General features: G+C 41.5%; 1 protein-coding gene and 1 pseudogene across 3 annotated transcripts in view; one reads left to right on the top strand and one right to left on the bottom strand.

Moving 5' to 3' along the window:
• The first annotated feature begins 320 nt into the window (after positions 1-320).
• On the top strand, positions 321-11,670 carry LOC309634561 (sentrin-specific protease 2 pseudogene; annotated as a pseudogene). Its single transcript has one exon. The product of its transcript is annotated as a sentrin-specific protease 2 pseudogene (transcript).
• A 3,594-nt stretch (positions 11,671-15,264) lies between these two features.
• The window catches only part of HS3ST5 (heparan sulfate-glucosamine 3-sulfotransferase 5), a 276,665-nt gene continuing 267,623 nt past the window's right edge, over positions 15,265-24,306 (bottom strand). For both annotated transcript variants that reach the window (XM_082404879.1, XM_082404878.1), the window contains exons 4-5: positions 21,364-21,502; positions 15,265-17,841 (exon numbers count right to left, since the gene is read on the bottom strand). In XM_082404879.1, the coding sequence (XP_082261005.1) occupies positions 16,911-17,841; positions 21,364-21,470 (1,038 nt within the window). In that variant the 5' untranslated portion in view covers positions 21,471-21,502 and the 3' untranslated portion in view covers positions 15,265-16,910. The remainder of the gene's footprint in view (positions 17,842-21,363; positions 21,503-24,306) is intronic.

Raw genomic sequence — 24,306 nt, 5'->3', positions numbered from 1 at the left:
AGCTCAGCCCGCCCTCAGCTTCTTGGAGGTAGGTGTCCTGTGCACTGTTGTTTTCCATTTGCCTAGCATTGAATCTAAGTGCTCCTTGAGGATAGGTATCTTGTACACTGGTTCATCCTTTGTGCCAAGCAATGAGCTTAGGATAATTGCTTTCCCTGTGCACTGTTCATCATGCCCACTTGTGAGCCGGGCATACAGCTCCTTGAGGGTAGGCATCTTGTACACTGGTTCATCCTTTGTGCCAAGCAATGAGCTTAGGATAAATGCTTTCCCTGTACACTGTTCATCATGCCCACTTGTGAGCCTGGCACACAGCTCCTTGGGGGTAGGCATCTTGTACACTGGTTCATCCTTTGTGCCAAGCAATGAGCTTAGGATAAATGCTTTCCCTGTACACTGTTCATCATGCCCACTTGTGAGCCTGGCACACAGCTCCTTGGGGGTAGGCATCTTGCACTGTGCACTGTCATGTTCCTTTTGCCTAGCACTGGGCCTGGCACATAGTCGTAACTGGAATGATTCTCAGTTGAGCCATGAAGGGGCAGCAGAGGTTACCCAGGGAAACACAGAACAGAGGATTCTGGGTAAAGGAAGTAGCCTGAAAAAGGCAGGAATGTAAGTGTTGAGATGTGTATATACACCTTTTACTCCTACTGCCTATTTTTTCCCTTCTGGTTTTTGGCCACCCCCAGCAAATAGGTCATGGAGACACATTTCTGGCAACCTGCCAAGACCTCTGCTTCCTGTTGGGGGCCATGTGTTTGGGGCCTCAGTTCCACTCACAGTAGGATGTGCATCTTGCTAATTTGCAGTGAGATAAGTAAGATCTAGTAACTTTCTTGGAGATGATGTATTAGGCTCAAGAATAAGCAGAACAAGCGGCAACTTACTTGAACTTACTTTCACATTTTCCTCCTATTCTACCTGGAGAGAGATTTTTGTTATTTCATGGTTTTCTGATGAAAGATGTCTCGGGTGGGAAAATCTTCAGCAACTCTGAGAGTGTCAGAAATTTTCAAAGAGGAGGGAGAACATGCTTTGAAAGCTGAGTTAAAACGCTTCTCTCTTCTGAATGCCTTTCACAGCCTCGGGTCTGGTCTTTTCGATCTGGCTTTTGAAGTCCTGTTATCTTTCAAGCTTAATTCCTCTTGGAGTGTGACCAACTTACTAGAGAAGCTATGTTTTTCAAAAGGAATGTTGAAACCAGAGCATTTCCATGGGAATATGGGTTAGTGTTCCTGTACTTTTTCTCCCGGCTAGCACTCGCCCTGCTTGAAAGAAAGTGCATTCTCCTGCAGGCCTGTGGATCCCACGCTATTGTTTCTCAACCCAATTGACTAGGACAAGCAAAGTGAATATGCTAAAGGGACACCCCCTCCATCCTACTGATCCTGTTGTGCCTGAGTTTAGGTCCAGAAGTCTGAGATTGTTGCCTCTCATAGGTCGAGGGGCCTACCACCATTTTCTGAGGTTTCGGGTGTATTAACAAAATATGTCAAAAAATACTTTTTGGAAAACTAGGGTAACTGGTTAGGATACCCTATGAAAACTGAAGCAATGAGGTTGTGCTCCTCTGGTGGTACATGGGTGCAAGTTATCCAAACCAAGGGCAGAAATCTCAATATCCTTGTACTCCGTGTGGTTTTGGGATTCTCTTCTGGGCCTCCAGTGAAGAGTTCCTAGGTCTGAGAATGGCTCTGGCAGTAGTGGATTTGGGGTTAAGGATAATCCCACTCCTTGGTCAGTGGATGGGCAGTGGTCCATGCCTCTACAGTGGATGACAGGATATCGAAGGCACCAACTGGCAGACGAGACCCAGGCAGAAGTGACTCACTCTATTTTCTACAGTGAACACTGATGAAATACCAGCCAAAAGACCGAGATTAGATTGCTTTATTCACCAGGTGAAAAACAGTCTCTACAATGCTGCCAGCTTATTTGGATTCCCATTCCAGCTGACCACAAAGCCCATGGTAACTTCTGTTTGTAATAGAACACAGAATGTGGTTCCTTCAGGAAAGGTATTTTCGAAGTCTTCATCTTCTGAACTGACAGGTTCTGGATCCTGGAACAACATGCTGAAACTGGGTGATAAATCTCCTAATGGAATAAGTGCCTATCCAAAGATCAGAGTGACAGTTACTCGAGATCAGCCATGCAGAGTCCTGTCTTCCTTTGGTTTTACTTTGAGCTGAGAAGCCTGTAATAGAAGACCAGGTGGCCGTCACCATAGCGAAGGCAATCTGGAGAGCTCCTTAATGTGGAAGCCGCAGGAACAGGTTGTGACAGAGATGATTTCTGAAGAGGGTGGCAAGGGTCTGAGGTGTCCCCATTGTACTGTGGACGAGGGTGTTCAAAAAGAGGAAAGAGAGAAATGCCGAAGGTTATTAGAGTGACTTGAAGGTGGTCATGGAAACTCTGTTCCACCTGTAACTTCAACTCACTATAGTTCTCAAAGAAGTCAGATGGACACATTAAAGACCAAAGGCTGGGGGCAAGAACAAAGTCATGGAGTCAAAACAACTCAGTTTGTTCCAAAACAATATAGAGTTGTTGAAACAAGGGGACCTCTATGTTCAGTGAGGAGTGAAAAGAGGTGTCCAAAGGAGAAAATTTCTGACACAGAGAAGACAGTTGGAATCACACTTGAAAATGAAGGTAGGAGGGGACTCCAGCTGGAGCCTGAGCTATCTGAAGAAGTGTCAGCCTGACTCCGCCTGGGCAGGGGAAACAATGGCTGACTCAGGAGGAAGATGTCAATACTTGAGACAAAAGAAAAAAATTGCTCAAGCAAAGAGAGGGATAAAAGGACAGATGATCTTCTTGAACTTACAGAGGACATGGAAAAGGAAATCAGTAATGCTCTAGGCCATGGCCCACAGGATGAGATCCTAAGTAGCGCTTTCAAATTACAAATCACTCCAGGAGACATCCAGACCTTGAAGAACTATCACTGGCTCAATGATGAAGTCATTAATTTTTACATGAATCTCCTGGTGGAAAGAAATAAAAAACAAGGATATCTAGCACTTTATGCATTCAGTACTTTCTTCTATCCAAAGTTAAAGTCTGGGGGTTACCAAGCAGTGAAAAGATGGACCAAAGGGGTCAGTCTCTTTGAACAGGAACTTATTCTGGTGCCTATTCATCGGAAGGTACCTTGGAGCCTGGTAGTGACAGACCTAAGAAAAATGTGTCTTAAATATCTGGATTCTATGGGACAAAAGGGCCACAGGATCTGTGAGATTCTCCTTCAGTATTTACAGGATGAAAGTAAGACCAAAAGAAATATTGACCTGAATGTTTTAGAGTGGACCCACTACCGCATGAAGGCACATGAGATTCCTCAACAGTTGAATGGGAGTGATTACTTATAAATATGCAGATTATATCTCTAGGGAAAAACCCATCACATTTACTCAGCACCAGATGCCTCTGTTCCAGAAGAAGATGGTGTGGGAAATCCTTCATCAGCAGTTGCTGTGAGAATGCCCTGCCGCAGTCCCTCCAGCTGCTGGTGGTTCTTTCATGATGGACGCTTCCCTATACCTCATGCATTGTGGGTTAAAAAGTCCCTGCATCACCTCTGTTCTCTCACAGGTACTGAGCTGTCAGAAGTGCGTGAAGGCCCCTCTCTGCACCCTAGTCCTGACTTGGTGTGCGGAGGGCTGCTTGCAACCCTGTTTATAAGGCCATGCCTGCTCAGAGCCCTGGACTCTCAACCCACACAAGAACAAACGCTAATTAATACTCTTTTTTAAAGATTTTTTTCCCTATGAATGTGGGAAATGAAGGATTTATTCTATGATTTATTTCTTCTGTGTGTTTGTTCACGTGTATTCATTCTCTCACTCATTTGCAAACAATGGTCAGTGGCTATTTTCTGCTGCTCTTTTAAAGTTAACTCTAAATTACTCATTTGAACTATTTATTTCTGAAAGGAATGTTAAGCTGCCACTCCCTGCTGAAGATCAGGAGGGAAAGCAGTGGGGAGGGGAAGGGTTAATTAACTTCTCTAGCCGGAGCCATAACTGCAGACTTGAAGCAGGAGGTCTTTTTTCTTTTGAGGCTTGAAAATGCCAGGCGAAGCGCTGTGGTGTAGGGCTCTGGCTGCCTTTCAGAGGAAGTTCCACACTACAGCATTGGCACGGTGTCGTGGAAAAGTGGAACTGTGGCCAAGGAACTCTGGCTATCCAAGTGTCTTCAGAAGAGTGTCGTGGTCATCCTAAAGAGACTTCCCTTTCTGGAAATGAGGTGACTTGGCTACTCTTGAAACTGGATTTAAAGTCACTGTAAACCCTAAATCTTCATTTTCATCCCAGATCTGGTTGAGTATAAACCTCACATATGTAAGTGCTGGACTGAGCTGTTTATTTCAAAAGATACTATTCAATTTAAAGCTATTTTCCCTCAAGGTTTTTTTCTATATATAAAGCCAAAATTAAGTTTGGTACTCATTAGGATTTACATCTCCCCATTCCACTGCCACTGAAATCCGTGCAAGAAAAGTTAGTACTTGGCTCTGAGGTTGCCAGTTATACAGTAATCTATTTTGCAAATGAAAGTTTGTATTTAACTGTTTTGTTCATTAAAAACCTTACAGTGGTTGTGCATATTTAATTTCAGAAAGTTTAGAGTTGGTCAGAACTTATTTTGCAAGATCTAGTGCCTAGTGTTGCTTTTCTGATGTCATAAAAGATGGTCTGGAAAAAAAAAAGTCAAAAAATAAGATAAGTCATGGGCTTCCCTGGTGGCGCAGTGGTTGAGAGTCTGCCTGCCAATGCAGGGCACACGGGTTTGAGCCCTGGTCTGGGAAGATCCCACATGCCGCGGAGCAACTGGGCCCGTGAGCCACAACTACTGAGCCTGTGCGTCTGGAGCCTGTGCTCCGCAACAAGAGAGGCTGCGATAGTGAGAGGCCCGCGCACCGCGATGAAGAGTGGCCCCCGCTTGCCACAACTAGAGAAAGCCCTCGCACAGAAACGAAGACCCAACACAGCCATAAATAAATAAATAAATAAATAAATAAATAAATAAATAAATAAAGATAAGTCAGAGTTTTTCAGGAACAGCAGTCTAATCTCATTTGGAGGTAATGTCACCAGTCCAACTGTGACTTCTTCGCCAATGTGAGTCTTGGAGCAAATGGCCCTCCTTGCACCCCCTGTGATGGGTCCTACACTAAATGCATGTATCTACGATCATCCATATTTGGTGGGTTCTGAGTTTTATTGTGCATGAAAAGCTATTTTTCAGCAAATAATGAATTTTCAAGATTCTTGATATTATTTAAATAAATAGTTATAATTTTTTCATTTGAAAAACATTTTTTAAAATTATTTACTATGGTGCAAAGTGTGAGTCTGTGGCCTTCAAGGGAAAGGGAAATGTCAATGACAATACTTGTCATAACGTTGCTTACAATGAGAAGAAATGTTAAACAAAGACACCATTCTCTCTCTCTCTCTGTTTTTATTTCCTGGCCCCGCGGCATGTGGGATTTTAGTTCCCCGACCAGGGATAGAACCTGTGCCCCCTGCATGGGAAGCACAGTGTCTCAACCACTGCACTGCCAGTGAAGTCCCAAAGACACCATTCTCTTAATGATGCTGCATTTACTAAGACAATAAAGTCAACACCTACATTTTAGAATAGAGAATAATGGTTCTCCAGCTGGGCTGCTTATCTGCAACATGAGGGGTAGGAACTGGCAGAAACATTTCTTTTGAGTCTCTGCCAGAATTACCTGTGAGATACTGAAACAAGCAGCCCAGTGGGTAGATGTTAACCATATTACCATCCTGCCCTGACAGGTGTAACTCTATTGACAGGTGGATACTCAGGTCAAGACTTTTCATGTATTCACAGCTACTGCCTCTTCACTTGCTGAATTTTCCAAAATCATTCATGCATCAAAGTATGTTCCTAAAAGATTTGCCTGTGTCTATATGATGTAACCAATCAACTGAGACGCAAGAATCAACTAGACTCAGGGAATGACAATTTCAATTTGCAGGGACTTCCACTATTAGAGTAGAAAGAAGTAGATCATCCATGGTCTGGTTATTTTATTTGGACATATGGAGCCTTCATCAAATAATTAGCTTTAATCATTCTTTAATTAATATCTAATAATGATTTCCTAAATGTGTCAAAGCAAATAAAAGTGGGTGTTTGTTCTACTCTGTGACTGGAGAGTTATTGTGCATATGTAGATTCCTGTTTTTTTCCAGTGTCTTTGTGGCCTATGAACGGTCTACTTCTCTTTGAGTCCACCGTATTGTGTCTGCACATTCTCAGGCTAAGATGTGTTAACATGAAAAAGAGGTAGAAGTCAAGTGTAATTAAAAACGACAACAATGAGCTGTATGTACTTCTATACCATTAGTGAACTAAGCTGTTCACCTTTAATACTGTAAAACACTAAACAATGATATTCAGAGCATGGTTTACTGTGATGAAAGTGGCAATTAGTTTATTGTTTTGGTCATTATTTTTGAAATTCACAATTTTACTTTATGCTAAATTAAGTCTAAAATTTAACAGTTTAATAGAGAAAATTTAGGGATCCATGTTATTGAGGGGCCAGGACTCTTATAAATAGAAGTTGACATCTGCTGCCTCACTGTCGTATATTATGAGACATAAAGGAGAGAAGTGATTTAAACTGTCATGCTGGTTCCTGGCATGAAAAGGTCTTTGAAGTGTAGAGTCTGAAGCTAGCCCTTGGTTCTTAGCATCTGTATCTTACAATGCATTAAAAGTATAATGGGCGTTCAGTAGCCCAGCAAAAGCCTGCATTATGTCCATTGCTGGAGAACATGTCTGGCTGTATGGTGGGTTGGCCACCAGAGATCTCTTTGCATAAAGGACCTTAGAATCTCCTGGGCAGAGGTCCCATTCTAAGGGAAGAAAGAGACAGGCAGACACGCTTAATCCAGCAGTAAAGTCTCCATCATCATCAGGAAAGAGTCACTCATCTGTTCAATCCACAAAGGTTTATTGAACACCTATCATGAGATTCTGAGTTTACCATGGGGTCTGTTACTCAGATTTGTCTTCCACTCTAGCCTGGCCTTATGGAGAGGGTGGATTCTGAACACAGAGTGGAAAGGGCACCTTTTTTGATATCTACATAGGATGGCTTTTGTACTTCTTAAAAGGGAGTATAGGGCTTCCCTGGTGGCGCAGTGGTTGAGAATCTGCCTGCCAATGCAGAGGACACGGGTTCGAGCCCTGGTCTGGGAAGATCCCACATGCCGCGGAGCAACTGGGCCCGTGAACCATAACTACTGAGCCTGCGTGTCTGGAGCTTGTGCTCCGCAACAAGAGAGGCTGCGATAGTGAGTGGCCCGCGCACCGCGATGAAGAGTGGTCCCCGCTTGCCGCAACTAGAGAAAGCCCTCGCACAGAAACGAAGACCCAACACAGCCAAAAATAAATAAATTAATAAAAAATAAAAATAAAAAATAAATAAAAGAAAAAAAATTTAAAAAAAAAGAAAAAGGGAGTATAACATAAGGAGAGACAGGATCTCCCCCCCCCGCCCCGCCCCTTACACACACACACCCAACACATACCCATACATACATTGCCATAGGTCTTTGGGGATGTGGAGATGGTGGCAATGCCAGCTGGGAAGCCACAGTGCCCAGCAGGGTTGGCTGCAGTACTGACAGACAGCCACTCCTGACGGTGCCCTGTGGTGCTGGCTGGCTGTGTGTCAGCAGAGCTAAGGAGCTGTTGAGGGCTCCTGAATGCTCTGAGAGCACGTTGCAGGGGCCGGGGCCCATGGGGGGCATGAGCCAGCCAAAGAGATGGAGAAAGAAGTAATTTCACATAAAGAGTTGTTAAGTTCTTTCTCCAGATATTTCAAAGATATTGTTTGAAGGAGAAATTGGAAAGATTGAAGTAACTTTTTTTGAGGACAATCACATAGTCACCAATTTGACCAATTTCAACAAACTCTATCCAAATTAAGGGTTTGTGTAACTGAAGTCAGCTGGTCATTCTGTGGGTATAAACACAGATAATGCTCAGTGGGTGTCTGGTCCCTTTGCAGTCTTTCCCATGAGGTGGCTCTTTCCCACGCAGAGCACTGGGGCTATTCTGTCATGATGATTCTGGCCCCTCACCTCAAAAAACTTTTAATTTCAGTGTTGTTTCCCAGAAAGAGTTATCAATGCCATGCTCTCAGAGTTTTAGGCTTGGAGGTTTGTACTTACTAATTTCAAGCAATTTAAAATTAGTGCCTCAAGCACAATAGATGCAGATAATAATACCAAGTAAACACATTGTTCTTAAATTTATCTTTAAATTTAAAAGTAATGAAAAATGGGGCCTCCCTGGTGGCGCAGTGGTTAAGAATCCGACTGCCAATGCAGGGGACACAGGTTCGATCTCTGGTCCGGGAAGATCCCACATGCAGCGGAGCAACTAAGCCCGTGCGCCACAACTACTGAGCCTGTGTTCTGGGGTCTGCGAGCCACAACTACTGAAGCCCGCGCACCTAGAGCCCATGCTCTGCACAAGAGAAGCCACCGCAATGAGAAGCCCTTGCACCGCAATGAAGAGTAGCCCCCGCTCGCCGCAACTAGAGAAAGTCCGCGCACAGCAACGAAGACCCAGTGCACCCAAAAATAAATAAATAAATAATGAAAAATAACTCAGAATCTAGTGATAGTTGTTCAATTAGACTTTGTGGATTGAATGAATGAATCACTGTTTCGTTATTAATTATACTGTTGTCATATAATTATTTTCATTATTAATATTAATTAATTATTACTGTGTTTTCAGAGAAACCTGATACAATTCCAAGGTGGAAGACTTGTGATGATCAAGCTGAAGAGTAATGTGATAATCACATGAGGATGAGACACTGTTATAGAATTGTCAAGAACCACACACACGCGTGCACGCGCATACACACGTGTCCACATGCACAGCACACAATGGTGGCAGGTATAATATTTCCCATGTGAGCACCTTCAAAATTCTTGAATTAGCAAGACAAATAAACATATATTTTTTACCACTGAAACTTATACTATATGTAGTGACACTTTAATTAGGCAAATTGTATTCTTTTATCAAAATATTTGTTTCCAGATCGGTTAATGTGCTTTTGAAATATTAATTTATTGAATTTTTCTTTTCTTTATGTGTATTCACTGTGTTTGGCTGGACTGTGACACCTTTGGAATGTGATTTTTAGAAGGCAGCTGTGCAAATTTGACAGATAATCACTAACAAAAGAATGGTTTTGATTAGTCCCATAATGAACCATTATCATCAGCTTCTTTCAACAAGCTTACAAATACAAATATGTCCATAAACATTACATGTGTACTAAATGTGCATACATTTTAATTTTAATGCTAATTCATATTTTTATACAGACTCAATACATGTTACCATTCAAGGTTGATTAAGTACAAGAGGATTGAAATGCAGCCAATAAAACAAGATTAGAAAGAGATTAGAAACAAATTTTAATTAGAAAATTGCCACCTCAAATCCTTTTAGGAAGTAGGTAGACATAAATAATAAATAGAACCATTTAGAGACTTTTCTTGACAAGTGGCTGGAATTCTGGAGGGCTGTATTCTAGTCACACCTCTAACTCTGGCTTTCCTAGTGACCTTTAGTAATTGTTCGGTAAACCTCTCAGAAGCTAGGAACATATTAGGTGATCAATAAATGCCTCTGAATTTCATTAAGGTCAGGAGAAAGAATCTCAGGTTGTTTTCCTCACAGGACAATTTCCAAGGCCATTTGGAGGAGATCCTGGGACCAATCTATAATAAGGCTCCTGGCTCTGATCTTTGGAGACTTCAGATATTCTGGGTCAAGGCTAGATTTTATGGACTTGTAAGAAGACCGAAAATGTTTTAGTTTTTCGGCGTGAAAACCAAAATGTTAAAGATACTTTTAAATGTCACATAATCTAGACCTTGCCGTAAACTTATCTGCAATTTACCATTAAACTGTTTCTTACTCGTTGGGCTACAGTGGAGGTGTCCCAGAAGAAATGAGACTTGCTCTGTGTTTCAATGACCAGGGAATTGTCTCCTTGAGGGTCACTCTGCCTGCATTCACCTTTGGGAACTTGCAGGGGTGCTATCCTTCAGGTCCTATGCTTCAGGACTTCTGCTTGCTTTGTTTGGAAATGCCCTTTGTGACTGACGGCTGCTGCCCCCTCACCCTGCGACGCTGGAGGAGCATAAGCTGATTAAACACACCAGCATTTGGTGAGTGCTCTGTTTCCCCTGATTTCTTGCACTCATCTTCTAAGGCTACTGTAACAACTTACCACAAACTTAGTGGCTTAAAACAACAAAAACTTATTCTTTCACATTTCTGTACATTTAAAAGTCCAACACAAGTTTCCCTGGGCTAAAATTAAGGTGTCGGCAGGGCTATGTTTCCTTCCGGAGGATCTAGGGAAAACTATTTCCTTGCCTTTTCCAGCTTCTTAAAGTTGCCTATATTCCTTGGCTTGTGGCCACCTCTCTCCATCTTCAAAGCCAGCAATGCTGCATCTCTCTGAAGGTCCCCAAAGTCTAAACCCATTTTTCCATTATCAACATCTCTCTGACTGTCCCCTTTTCTCTCTCTCTCTCCTACCTTTAAGGACCCTGTGGTTACATTGGGCCCACCCAGATAAGCCAGAAAACTCTCCCCATCTCGAAGTCCTTCACTTCATCACATCTACAAAGTCCCTTTTGCCACATAAGGTAACATATTCACAGGTTCCTGAGGTTAGGATGTATATGTCTTTGGAAGGAGGGCATTATTCTGCCTACCACCCTTCTTATTAACATTATGTTTCTTCAGGAATGGAGGAAGATAAAGTTGTTTTGTGAATTATTACTATAATTGTTATAACTTTCACTATGATAGAATCACGGTTGAGAGATGTGGTCCATATTTGCAGAAATGGCCACGATAATTTTCTCTCCTATACACACTTTTGTGTCATCCCCTCTCATGCTGACTATGGGCTTGACCATGTGACGTACTTTGGCCAATGAGAAATAACAAACAGGATGCAAACATGTGCTTGAAGAATGCTTGCACGTTGGGATTTGCCATCTCTTGCTATTCTTTACACCCCTCTGACTACCATGAAGACACCCGAGTGAGTCTACCAAGTGGTGAGACACATGTGACCCAGGCACCTTTGTCATTGAGCCAATAGTCAGTATTGGCAAGTAGCACCAATCAGTCAGCAGCACAAGCCACCAACATTTAAGAGTGATCACCTTAGATCATCCAGTCACCAGCTGACCTGCCAGAAACCACAGGTGCACGAGGAAGGCCAGCAGTGTGGAGCCAAGCTGGACCAGACCAGAAGGACTGCCCAGATAAGCAACAGAATCCTGAGCTAATTAGGATGTTTTGAGGGTGGTCTGTTATGCAACAAAAGTTAATTAATGCAGGAAGTGACGGGCAAAATGGAAGCCAAAGCCAAGAATAAGGTTGAATAGAAAGAAAATTCAGTTACAAGGGAAGAGTGAAAAAGAATATCCCTTAAAAGACAAACCATAGATATGAAACTTTTGCGAGAGATTCTACGCACAGGAACAGCTAAGTACATTGAGTCTAACCCCTCTTTCCTCTCCACCTTCATGCCCTCAACTCTGTGACATTCACTGTCAAAAGCATGCTCCAATAATCATTTTCATCTGATGGTATGATGTTATCTTGAAAGAGCTTAAACATCCCCTAATCTGATGCTCCTATTTTATTTAATAGAAAGCTCAAGCCCAAAGAGATGAATTGACTTGCCCATTTCACTTACATTTAGCTTATATGTCCTTTGTTTTCAATGAAACCAATATATTTCCTAAACACTTTTGAAAACGCTACGGTACTTTACTTGCAGGAGAATGTTGTGTTCAGTTTCCTTCTTTTTCCTGTATCTCCCGATATAAGTCTCAGGATGGGTGGACCTATAGCCAGAAGCTTGGTGGCAAGGAGAGAGTATGATTCTTCCATGGTCAGCATACCCAGAGAACTGTCTTTGAAAGGACACCTTTGCCTCATTCCTGGAAAAAATGAGCCACAGATGGAGGATGCCATCAGCGTGTCCTTACCAAAGAAACAGGCAGTTTTGCAGTTGGTCTTAAAGATTGTTCTCTGGTGCCGTTAAAGAAGAGGTAATGTAAAGCAAAGCTGTGTGCATTTAGAAACGCTGGAGGTGAGCCAGCTCTTTGAAATGATGTTACCAGTCTTCTGGGAGCAACTCACCTTCTTGGTGGACTCTTTTTAAAGGGGGATGATATGTATGTTTAGAAACAATAAACCATTTCACCAACAGCTCCCCAAGACCTGGTAGACTGATACGGTTCACAAATTCAGAAGTGACGGAACCAGCCCGATAAGGTACCAAGCATGCTGCTGCCTCCTTGATATGATTGAAAGGCTATTGCTTTTCGACTGAGCTGCCTTTAAATAACAGACACTTGTTCTTGGAATACCAATCAGGTGCTTTCTGTGGGAAATGCATATTGCTCTCAGTTCAATTCTGCCTTTTCAATGCACCAATCCACTTTTAATCATTATGAAATAGCACTCTTATTCCTTAAAGCTACGATAAAATGTAATTGGAAATAAATCTTTAGAAGCATAAAACATAAAGAAATTGTTCTTGTAAGATGTATCATAAGGTATCATTTATAAGGACCTTACCAAATGATCATATTTTGGCCTAAATTTCATCCTTGCACTAGCTGTAAAAGAAAGGTTTGCTACAAAAATTCATAAACAGATACTAGGGGGTCTGAGTAACCTACTTAAGAGGACAGACTGTTTTGAAATACTTGAAGTAACACCCATTTAGGAAAAAAATATGCCAATTAAGAGGCTTTTATTTTGTAAAGCTGGTGCAATTAAGATATTTATTTATCAATGCACTGTTAGTATAGTTTGGTACTTTGTCTACTTGGGAATAATTGCAATGAATTTGCTTTAAAATAATTTCACCTTGTTAGCCTGAATTGCTAAGATTTTGCTGTATTTAGTCATTTTTAGAGGGAATGTTTTCAGCAAAGTTTTCTTTTCTGCTTAGACTGTGTCTGTTCTCATAAGTGGAAAATGGCTGCTGAGTGTGTGAAAAGAGTACAAAAGACTTCAGCAGGCAGACACTATTTATGATCATTTGAAATTTTCCATCCATGGAAAATTCTCAAATTAAGCTTATGAAGGCAATCCAATTTAGCAGACTGATAACTGCGCAAAGCACAAGCTTATTGGCAGGGCTGGATTTGGGGCTGCACTTGTCCTTGGTTCTTACCTTCCCTTAGCAGCATCCCAGGAGTTTTTCACTGGTCCTGGAGCTTGTCCTCCAGCAGGGCCCTTGTTCCAGGGGCACCACCCCAAGCAGTGCTCTCACAAGGCTTCATCAGCTTTAGTGGAAACTGTTCTGGCAATTGCTGGTCCATCAACACAAAAGGAACCAAATCTAAGATCAGATGTGATTACAATAGGTTTATGTGCCTTTGCTTTATCACACATCAGCTAAAGACCCTGATGTCTTAGATTTTTTCCTATACTACAATGTAATTAGTGGGAAAAATTAATACCTTCATCAACTGAAGGTTTTTGTGAGGTGATTTCAGGTGACTACAAGATGGACTTGGAATTTGATATCTGTCTGTGGGTTTGCATGTCTCCTTTTCTCTCTGTTCCCTAATCTCTCTCACTCCCTTGGGACTCCTGTTCCTGTTTGTACAATTATAATTGGAATTCCCTGGCTTCCAAAATGGTGTAGTTTCAGCTTTACAATCCAGCAGAAACCTCCGCATTGCCTAAACAGTTTTTTACTCTTTGCAGCTTGAACTGTTTCACAGAACCGTATGGTGCCACCAAGCCTCTGGAAGAAATGCAAAGTTTTCATGATGTAAAAGGAATAACTTACTAAAGAGAATCCTAGTGGATCTATTGGGATGAGCTGTAGATTTCTCTAGAGGTCGGTTGCCTGTTTGATGACAACAGGAAACATCTTCTAAACAAGGAGGTTTGAAACCTCCAGTGGAGTGTGCTGTTAAGGTCGTAGGATTTTTATTTCTACCTAGCTCAGTCAGCAGTGGCTGCGACTGGTTTTTTGTTTTGTTTTATGTTTGTTTTTTTTTTTTGGTGAAATGAAACCCGCCTCTAAAAACACCCTCCTAGGCCAGGCCTCCTGTTTTAGGTATCTGTGAGGAGGCTCCAGACTTTAAAACAACCCTCAAACTTATTTAACAACTGGAAACTGCAACACTTTTTTTTTTTCTGCATGTGATGAAGAAATACTTGCTTACTGAGCTAAAAATAACAAATTATAAAAGACAGCACAAGTCAAATAGAATCTTAGAATCAACTCTGATATATATTCTTGGTAGCAGCAGCAAAGTTGAAGAAAAATTTGGACTATAAAAGATTATCATTGAAAAATTTCTATGCATTACTTTTAAAAATGTCTCTATGAGTCTAGGCAAAGATTGCTATTTTTCAGTTTTACTGGTGGAATACCTAGGCTGAGTTTTTTTTTTTTTTTTTTTTAATTTAATTTTATTTATTTATTTAGTTAGTTATGGCTGTGTTGGGTCTTCGTTTCTGCGCGAGGGCTTTCTCCAGTTGCGGCAAGCGGGGGCCACTCTTCATCGTGGTGCGCGGGCCTCTCACTATCGCGGCCTCTCTTGTTGTGGAGCACAGGCTCCAGACGCGCAGGCTCAGTAGTTGTGGCTCACGGGCCTAGTCGCTCCGCGGCATGTGGGATCTTCCCAGACCAGGGCTCGAACCCGTGTCTCCTGCATTAGCAGGCAGATTCTCAACCACTGCACCACCAGGGAAGCCCTAGGCTGAGTTTTTGAAACGTCAGTGTTCCAGTGGAGCATACTTTGACAGTTACTGGTATAAAACTGTACTAGCTGTAGAGTGCTCTAGGAAGATTTATAATAAAATTAATGATAATGTGTTGATTATGTCCTTGAGTGTAGTATTCAAACAGTTTACTCTGATGGTTAGCTGAGAGTTGAGGCATAGAGAAGTCTGATGCTAAGTTCCTTATATTTGGTTTCCTTCACTGCTTAGAGGAGAGTGATTGACATTTAGACCCAAGGCTCTCACTCCAGACTCACTGCGCAGTCAGTGAGAAGCTGGCCTCTCAGCGTGTGCTGGTGTCATGCCTGTTCCATGCTGAGAAAACGGCACCAATGCTAATTGAAACGGTAGAGATGATTACCAAGGCTGTAGCTTGAGAAGCAACATACCGACAAGGAAGGGCAAAGGGCTATTTATTTAGAAAAGTTCACCATCAAATCACTGGACAGGATGAACAACTCATGGAGAAAATCAACACTTAGTACAATCAAAAGGGAATCCACTGTTATTTGCTAGGCACTCTCAATGTGAACAGAACTCCCTTAAACATCTTCCACTGGATAAGCAACCATGACTGTGAAAAATCCATCTTATTTTTTTTTTTCTGTTGATACCTCTTTCCAAGGTTTTCCGAATTATATTTAAGCATAGTACAGGCTATCTGATGTTAGCAAGCACCCAGTTTAGCATTAATTTCTCTGGATGGAAATCTGAGCCAGATGTTTATGTTAGTAATAGCAACACTACGTAATTTGATCATTCCTGAGCAGGCTGATGTAGTTTCATCTCAAAGAGGGACTTCTGAGAGTTTGTGGAAGCATCAGCAGATTTCAGTACAGAGGCTACACAAGTTTTCTAATCTTATTTTATTTAATTTCTTTATTGGTCTGACTTTGATTAGAGGTTCATATAAAACTGTGATTCTTCTATGCCTGGATTATGTTAAAGTATTTCTTGTCTGTCTCCTAGCACCAGGAGCAACTGCAAGTAAGTTAATTGTTACAAGGTTGTAGCAGAGAAGCACAAGTGCTCTTTGAGGTGGCTGTTATACTAGATTTCCAGATGGTTGAGATATTTTAAAAAATATTATCCAACCTTGCTTCATATCACAAGGGTACAGAAATCCAACGGAGAAGTGCATCTTTCCAAGTGCTCTCATGTGCACATAAACAGCTTTGACTTTGGGAGCCAGCAAGGGGCACATAAAACAAAATGAGTAAAAAAAAATTGCACATAGAGTAATTTTAATCCATTCCATTTTTTAAATACCACAATAAATTTAATTTTCACAATAAATTAAATAGCCATATTCAGTTTACAAAATAGAATTACTTAGTGTGAAACCAGTATTTACAACTATATACACTATGTACATGAAATTTCTCTTTATTGACATAGAACACGGAAGTAAAAGGACTTGACTTTCCGATGTGTGACTGACATGCTACAAGTGACACCATGGTCCATATGAGAAAACGATAGTGCAAAATCACCGCAGGAACTTTGGAACGATGTCAATTTTATGAGATAAGACATTTTTTTAAATAATAAGAAAATAGCATTTTCTGTTTTCATGGCATCAATTCAGCATCTGAATTAAAGAGTCAGCTTTCCCTTAGAAAAGAATGCATAACCGAATCCTCTACTTCCCGAAACTTCACAGCCATTGGTACATTTTCACATGTTAATCTTTTGGCTTAAATCTATGAAAATGGCAGGCGACAAATTCTGACTCAAAGGAAGACTAAGTCTTTGAGAATAGCTGAAGTCACTTTCCCCCAGTACCACCACCTCTTCTTTTTGTAAATAGCATAAAAGATGCAACTATGTAGATAGCAAATTGGTTTGTTTTTTTGTTTTGTTTTTTTGTAAATTTTCAGTAGAAAAAGAGCTGATCTTATATTTGGTCACACACTGCGTATGTACAAGTATACATGGAAAAATGACTTGGACAGTTGTGTCTATAGGAAAAGTGCATATTTTAATCCAGACGAGACATTGTGGGTCCCCAGGCACAACACATAGTGTTGTACGACATTATTTCAGGGCCAGTTCAATGTCCTCCCAGTGATCTGGTAAAATTTTTGATTGAAAGGGTGAAAGAATTTGCGCAATTTGGTAATGACAGAGGGGTCCACCTCTGGATGAATGCGCCCCTTGCTGCCCGCCAGGCACTTATTAAAGATAATGTTAAATCGCAAGCAGTAAAACCCTCTGGTAGCATTGAAATACAAATTGTATTGACTTATCCTCGGGGGAAGATTTAGGAACTTCTCCACGAGTTGAAGTTCTGGCAGGGGTTCCATGATGAGGCGATCTCCATCGACGATGTGAAATTGCTCAATTGGAAAGTACTTCAACCACCGTTCCAGATGTTTGGTGTAGATGCTGGTTCTTACTGCCTTGTATTTCGTGTTCACTTCGCAGGTATTAGGGTCTATAGCCAGCTTCTCAAACTTGTAATAGGTTTTATTCTTCCTCTCCTTCCCCTCTAGCACCTGAGTGTAATCAGAAATAGCTCTTGTGGTTGGCTCCCTGACAATGATCAACAACTTGATAGATGAGTTCATTTTGTAAATCCTTTCTGGAACTTCCTCCGTGATAAAATATGCTGGGCTCTTTTCAATTGTGATTTGCTGAGGGTAGGAAAAAGGCATCTTTTTCCTATACCACTCAATGCCCTTGGCATAATTCTCGTCATTGTCAAAAAAGTGGATTTCTTGAGAGGCTTTGACCACTGCCGGATGGAGGTTCAGCATCTCAAGCAGGGCCCTGGTGCCTCCTTTCCTCACCCCGATGATAATGGCCTTGGGGAGCTGCTGGACCAGGTCATGAAGGCGTACCTGTTCCTTGGAAGAGTTGCCCTTCCGAAACTCGTGCAGCAGGCCACGCTTAAACTGCAGGGCGCGCAGGGGGAATTCAGCCTGACCACGGGCTCCGAATCGGCCTTCGATGGGGCAAATGGGTTGTAGCCTGTAAGCAACAGAGAGATGCTCTAAGGAGCTCACTGCAACTAATTTCTCATTTCTCTGGTTCCCCAGTGAGAGTAAGACTTTAAATGCATAAATAAAACCACTGTTCTCCGCCTACTGCAATCCATAATGAACATATGTTTGGGAAGTTTTATTTTAAGCAGCTCTGTATTAAATGAAGCACACATAATTGATGGAATATTTTTATTAGTGCTTCTTAAAATTTTTATTCACCAAGCTCTTAATTGACTATAGCGTGTACTGACATTCACAGTACAGGACAGACAAGTGACACCAACTATACTAATAGCCTTTTGGCAGCCCACCCGTTAACATCATTTAGAAAATACGAAAGACGGAAGATTAGAATCTTCAGCTGGGAGGTTAAAGGGCAGCTAGGAGGCCACGTCTTGTGGGTTTCATGTGGTATTATTTTCTTGCAGCTCAGCTGCACTCATATGACTCTGAAAAATCTTTGAGATATAATCTGAAAAGAGGTCCCAGTCTCTGCCCTCGGCTATTTGCGTCATCAACCTGCAAAATTCCAATCTTGGCACTTGCTGAGCTTTTCATTCTATGAGAATTTCTGCTTTGGCCTTGGGGGCAGCTAGAAGAGTACATATTTCTTCTGCTTCTCTTTCTCTTTCTATCTAAAAAGGTCAGGCTTATGTTTTTACTTTGCTGAATATACGAGCAAACCCAATGCCAACAGCAAGTGCCGTATATCACCTACCACACCTGGGACCAGAAATCAACAAGACCTTGGCAGTGTCAGAAACCTCAGGTCCTCATCGTCAAGCCCATTTAAATCCGGGACTCAAGCTCATGAAGGAAGCAAAGCAATGGATGGACCCAGAAAGGAGGATTTCCATTTCAACATTGCCCTAAGCAGTGAAAAAGCACCATTGCTTTTTTTCAGAGAGAAAGTTGTGGTAACAATCACAGTGATATTAGGTTGGAGTGACTATTTAATTTGGTGTGGCCAATTTATATGGTTAGTAAATTGAATTTCCTTTTGGGTATAGTCTGCAATTGAACTGAATTCATTATAACTTTCTTAAGTTTATCTGAGAAGGTATTTTCGCTTTCTTGTTAAAGGGTATAATATTAGTCAAAATGGCTGTTAAACCAATTCCTCCAAATGAAGCTTCTAGTTGCCCTAATAATTTGGAGTCTATGTTCCCCTCTCTGTGGCAATGAGGCTGTCTCCTGCTTTTCCCAAGAGACCCCACTGTACCTTTCTTATCTTCTGTAATGTTTACAATTAAAGGGAGAAGGGAAAAACCTCAAGGTCATGCCAAGGCATTTTGCAGAACTGAGGGGAAGGGGCTTGGCCTATGCAATGTTTAAACAGCTATCTATCATAATGCTTAAGGAAATATATGAACACATTTTACCTTTTTTGTGGGTTTTTTATGATTCTAAAAACAACTTATGCTCATTGTGGAAAACATAAAAATATGGCATACTATAAAAAACAGGGGTAATCACAGTTAATATTTTAGAGAAACATGAATTTTGTTTTCATAAATTTGTTAATAGGATTAATATGTTAGAGCTCTAAATGGAAGATATATAAGGAGCAACACATACATAGTCAAAGTATGTTTTCAATTGTGACGTTGATTGGGCTGTCACAAATTCATCTTTTAGCTCTTGCTGGGCTCTGGTTGAGAATTAAACCTTAATCCCTTAAGGCATCCATTGAATGGAATGGATGGACTTCTCTCCCAGGCACCTTGAATGATGCTGTCCTTGGGAGAACTGAGGAAACAGTCAATCAAATCCTTTCCTGTAGGACTTGATTCTCTCACACAACTCAGGCTGAGAGAGGCTGAAACAGTGTCTTCCCTGTTTGAGCTCGAAAGGAATTTCTCTACTTCTAGAAAAGGTCATTTTCCTTCTTTCCTTTATTCACCTTCTACCATGGGAGCTCATTCCCTGCAGAGCAATTGCTTTTTGGACTCCCTAACTCAAGATAGGAAAAAATATCATATTATTTCCACTCCTTAAAGAGTAGGCATGGACCCCAGACTAAAAAACATGAAATTTTAGGATTGGAAGGGACAGTAGAAGTAATTGAGCTCAGCCTCCCACCCAGAGAGCAGGGTCTTCAGTTTCTAAAGGACAGGTCTGTGTCAACATGTGTCAATTTTAGACAATCTGCTTGAACTCTCAAGTGAGAGGTTTTGAGAAAGCCCCCCAAGCAATCCAATTCCCTATAAAAGCTACCCCATTAGGGACTAGAGACCAGGTTAAAAATGAAAAGAGTTATCAACTAAATAACTAATACATTAATGATTGTTAGATCAATTACTCAATAAAGCAAATGATTAGAAGCAAACTAAAGGTATTGGGAAGCACTTGATATAAAAGTTCCATGATGGACACAGGACAATGGTACCACCTCAAGGCTCCTCACTAATAACAAGTACTACTTTAGGGAACTACTCGGAGTCAGTGATAAGCTCTGGGTTATACCGTTTCCCATAGTGAGTAGGAAGTTTACTTAGGAATTTTGAATTGAAAAGCATCAAAGGGGTTCATTTTATCAGTCAAAATTAATACTGGCTGAAGGAAAGCAAAGACCACTGTTATATTATTTGTTAAATAGTTCTGTGATAAGATCTATAGATTAGAAAAGAAAAACTGTAAGGAAGATATTTTTATTTTAATGTGTGGCTGCACTTTTATAGAAAATGGGAATTGAATTCATGGGGAACATACACCAGTCTTTCAACAGCAAGAATTAATTTTAAAGGGCAAAAAAGGAAGCTTCAAATTTCAGAAATTAACTTCTCTACCCTTTCCAATCATACCGGATGTGGGACAGTCCAGTGGCATTCAATCTGAAGCCAGCTGACATTGCTGGACTTCTGCAGGTCTAGTACCTCTCAACTGTTGGCTTATTTAGAGCCAAACCCTAGCTCTGTAAATTTCCTCTCTGTGAATTTTCCATTGCTTTCCAGGCAATTACTCTGAGCGACAGACTCCTTGTCTGGTATGTTCAGCTCCTGGAAACCAGAGCTAATTAACATAGTTAAAACTCCCCAAGCCTGCAGCCATCTTTCCAGGGCAATGGATTCCAAACCTGATGAGCTCCTTTACAGGCTCATACATAATTTTAACTCTCTTGGTAGCACATTAATTGCCCACTTATAAATTTCAAAATGTAGATACATAAATACATTATCACTATTTTGCTACGGCTAGAGGTCAACAACCAGATGCACACAGAGCTATAGCAAATGACATTTTTACTGTACATGGCTTTATCCCTTCTCTGAAAGCAAACAGCACACACAGAATACAAATGGATCTCGATGAACACCTTGGTTTGGGCAACTTGGATCTCTTTCTTTTAAAGGCTCAATAAATCAAAATCAATACTGCAGAAAAACATGCTTCTTGGGAATCTTGAAGGAGGAAAACAAATGGATAGATTTAAAATTATGTCCTAAGGAAGTTTAAATCGAGAGACATTTAAAGTCACACAGGCATAAGTATGTGTTTAATCACCTACCTATCCAAGCTCCCAACTCTGGCGACTAGATACAGGAGACTGCCAACGGCAAGGCTTCCCAGCACCAGGAGCTTCTGTCTCAGCCATGCCTGCTGTTTGAATAGCATGGCCCTCCATCAACCTTCAGGACTTCTGCAGCCTGAGAGATGGGGATAGAAGGGGACTCATCAGCAGTCATCTCTTACTGGCTCTGTTGATTGTCTCAAAGCCAAGCAGGGGTGGGAATACAGGGGATAAAGTGATGTCACACAAAGAACAGACGCCATACCAGCCTTGACAACGTTCATGGACGACAGCTATTTAGCAAAACTTACCTACGTTTTCCTGCTCTGTGTTATAAGATCAAATACTAAACCAGAGAGAAGACACTAACCGGACAGAACTTGCTGGGCAACTGTCAAAGTACACTAAAATGCATATATAATTTTAAATGCATACATAAATGCATATATATATATGTAAATATATATATGTTTTTGTTGTTAATCGTTCAAAGAATACTGATAAAATGAGCAACTGAGCAACCTGAGGTTTAGCAGCAGGGCAACCAGTAAACTAAAGGTTCTACTTCAGTATGATAGGAGGAATGTAGCCATTGAAATCCCCCTTCAGTAAGTTAGTATTTGGGGCATAACAATGACACGCTTTACTGATATGTTTTTTGTTTCGTTTTGTTCTAGTTGTGAATGGAGGAAGGGGGTAAGATCAAAAGCTATGTCTTTACTTACTGAGGTTATCGGTGGTAACTATCAGGATCTCAAATGTTTGGGGACAGTGGCGCTCAGTAACCTGATGTTTCCCTTCGTCTCCTCTGCCCAGGCCTGGATTGGACTGACTGATTCTGAAAACATGCTCAGACTAGATGCCCTGCTATGCGACCCCCTCCTGGCTCTCAATGAATTTAAACAGGGTTGGTGTTATGCGCCTCACTCTAACATCAAGACAGAAGCTTACCCGGAAGCTTTGTACTCTTATACCTGAAATAAGGCCAGCTGAGGAGTGTAAGGCTTTGCTAGTGCTGTTATTAAATTTTGGGAAAAAATGCAAGCTTCCGATTCAGTCTCTCTTATTAAATATAAATCCAATCCCCCTTTCAAGATAAGATTGTTTGCTTCATATTAAAAGTCAAAATGGTAAATTTGCTGTTGTCCCTCTTCTGTCCCCCAGAAGAGGGACAACAGCAATGGGTCGTGGGTAGAGATTGTTTTGATGCAATAGTCTCTCCCTATTTGCTAAGTGAAGATTTTCTCTGTACAAAAAAGGATTATACTAGGATTGATGGGTTGGTTCATTCATTCATCAGGAAATACTGAGCACTGATAGCATTTCCAGCTATTCTACAAGGTCTATGGGGGATCCCAAAAAAGATCCCTAAAGAGTTTTAGCCCTTGGAAAACTGATGATGTGATTAGGGAATCATGAAACAATCAGAGAACACCACCTCATTCATGATAATGTATGAATAAATGTTGGGAAAAGAAAATGGAGATGGTCAGGTATGTGGGCTCGATGGGAATGCTGTTTGGTGGCATGTAGTATATGATTTGTTGAGGAGGCTGTAGGAGGTCATCCCGAAAGGGAGAGAGAAGAGCAGCAGTCACCCAACACACAGCCCACAAATATTTATGGAAAGTGACTTAGGTTTTAGATTCTGTACCGGGTGCCCCAGAGATAGTGGCCAACATGGGAGGCTATAGTCTCGTGGAGAAGACAGAAACTAAACCGGTAAATGTAGGATTCACATGCACCTACAAATTGTAATAACAGAGGAAAAGCACAGGATGCAGTGAGAAAGAATCCAGGAGGAAGCTACTTCCGTCCTTCTTGAAGAAGTGACATTTGGGCTTACGCCTGGAGCACAAGGACCGAGGAGGGCTGGAGGAGGGCAAGGCGGGTTTCAGCCAGACTAACCAGTGTGCGCAAAAGCACTGCGCAGGGAAAAAGCTTGGCTAGTTTGAGAAGCGAAGGAAGGTTGGTGTGGTTGGACACAGGGATTTAGGGGAGAAGAGAAAGGGCTAAGAGCAAAAGCAAAGTAGAGGCAATAAGAAAGGTCTTTGTAGGGAGTGGGTGAGGCTGGGGTTCTAGCTTAGCACGGTCTGCCTTGTGTGTAGATAAAATGGGGAAGAAAAGGGGGAGAGAAAAGGAGGTTTGTTGAGACCGACTGCGTGACAAGGACATTATCCAGGTGGTATTTCAGGAAATTGTCAGAAAAATCCTACTAGGCAGATACAGTTATTTCCATTTCAAAAACAGGTAAAGTGAAGCTCAGACAATTTTCTCTAACTTGCCTGTGATCACACAACTTGCAGGTAATGTGGAGGCAAAGGCAGTAACTTATGTAGCATGACTCAGGGCTTCACTGAAAGAATCAGTCTTCTCCTATCTCTGGGTCGATGTCTGAAGTCCTCAGAGCCATCTACCTTCAGCACAGGGCTCTGATCCCTGTTGAAACGTAAATACTGCAGCAAGATGTGGAACAGGGTGGCAGAAAGAAACCTGTGTTCAAGTCCCCTATTGAAATTCTCCCCTTAGTGATCTTGCAGTGGCTGTTTAGATTCTCTGAACCTTTTTTCCTTCTCTATAAAATGGGGACAATCTCTAACTTCCCCACTCCATAGGGCTATAACGAGAATGAAGTAAGTGTTCTACAAGTGATATCACTACACAAAGGCTTATTAATACGCCAGGCTAACATAAGGGATTATGTGTCATTATATCTTAGTGTAAATGAATTTAACGTGTGCTCACAAACAGTATGAGAGAGTAAAAGCTAGGACGTGGTTGAAGAGGGCCAGCTACAAATGGGAGAGATGGGAAAAGCAAAGGTAAAAATGTGCTTGCCCGTGGCCTCAATGAGGGTCACCGGCCTCATACAGAGGAGCAACTTGGAGGGAGGCTGGGGGTCACCTGGCCTCCTCTGCTACCTAAATGTAGCACCCACGC

The sequence above is a fragment of the Balaenoptera borealis genome (assembly GCF_965194805.1).
Source record: "Balaenoptera borealis genome assembly, chromosome: 9".
In the NCBI taxonomy this organism is placed as follows: domain Eukaryota; kingdom Metazoa; phylum Chordata; class Mammalia; order Artiodactyla; family Balaenopteridae; genus Balaenoptera; species Balaenoptera borealis.
Note: the sequence above shows the minus strand (reverse complement) of the source record. Positions and strands in the feature narration are given on the sequence as shown.